The 416-nt window shown below is 48.8% G+C and overlaps 1 protein-coding gene across 8 annotated transcripts in view; it reads left to right on the top strand.

Annotated features, from left to right (window-relative positions):
- Positions 1-416, top strand: part of LOC107722818 (mediator of RNA polymerase II transcription subunit 15-like) — a 24,519-nt gene that overhangs the window by 18,369 nt on the left and 5,734 nt on the right. For all 8 annotated transcript variants that reach the window (XM_016531305.1, XM_016531300.1, XM_016531302.1 and 5 more), the window contains 2 exons: positions 1-117; positions 193-326. The exon at positions 1-117 is cut by the window's left edge and continues 1 nt beyond it. In XM_016531305.1, coding sequence (XP_016386791.1) covers positions 1-117; positions 193-326 — 251 coding nt within the window. The remainder of the gene's footprint in view (positions 118-192; positions 327-416) is intronic.

Raw genomic sequence — 416 nt, 5'->3', positions numbered from 1 at the left:
TCAGCAAATGATGTCATCCCCCTCCCCAGTTCAGGTGCAGACGCCCCAGCCGATGCCACCTCCCCCCCAGCCTCAACCGTCCCCCCAGCCTCCTTCCTCTCAGCCCAACTCTGTCAGGTATACTGAAATAGTTTAGTTTTTCTACTATTTATTGACAACTACAAATGGTTAATTAAACCTTTTTCCCTCCAGCTCTGGTCCGACCCCTTCTCCGGGAGGTTTCCAACCCAGTCCCTCTCCTCAGCCATCCCAAAGTCCTGCATCTTCACGCACCCCCCAGAGTTACCCCCTGCAGGTACCTTCCCCTGGACCCCTCAACACACCAGGTACAGAACAGCTTTCTTGTTATACTCATAGAATTTAAAAAAATTTTTTTTTCCCTATTATGATTCATTATTGGGATGAAATCCGGTATA

The sequence above is a fragment of the Sinocyclocheilus rhinocerous genome, unplaced genomic scaffold (assembly GCF_001515625.1).
Source record: "Sinocyclocheilus rhinocerous isolate Xijiao unplaced genomic scaffold, SAMN03320098_v1.1 scaffold1055, whole genome shotgun sequence".
Classification (NCBI taxonomy): domain Eukaryota; kingdom Metazoa; phylum Chordata; class Actinopteri; order Cypriniformes; family Cyprinidae; genus Sinocyclocheilus; species Sinocyclocheilus rhinocerous.
This window is presented reverse-complemented; position numbering and strand designations above follow the sequence as displayed.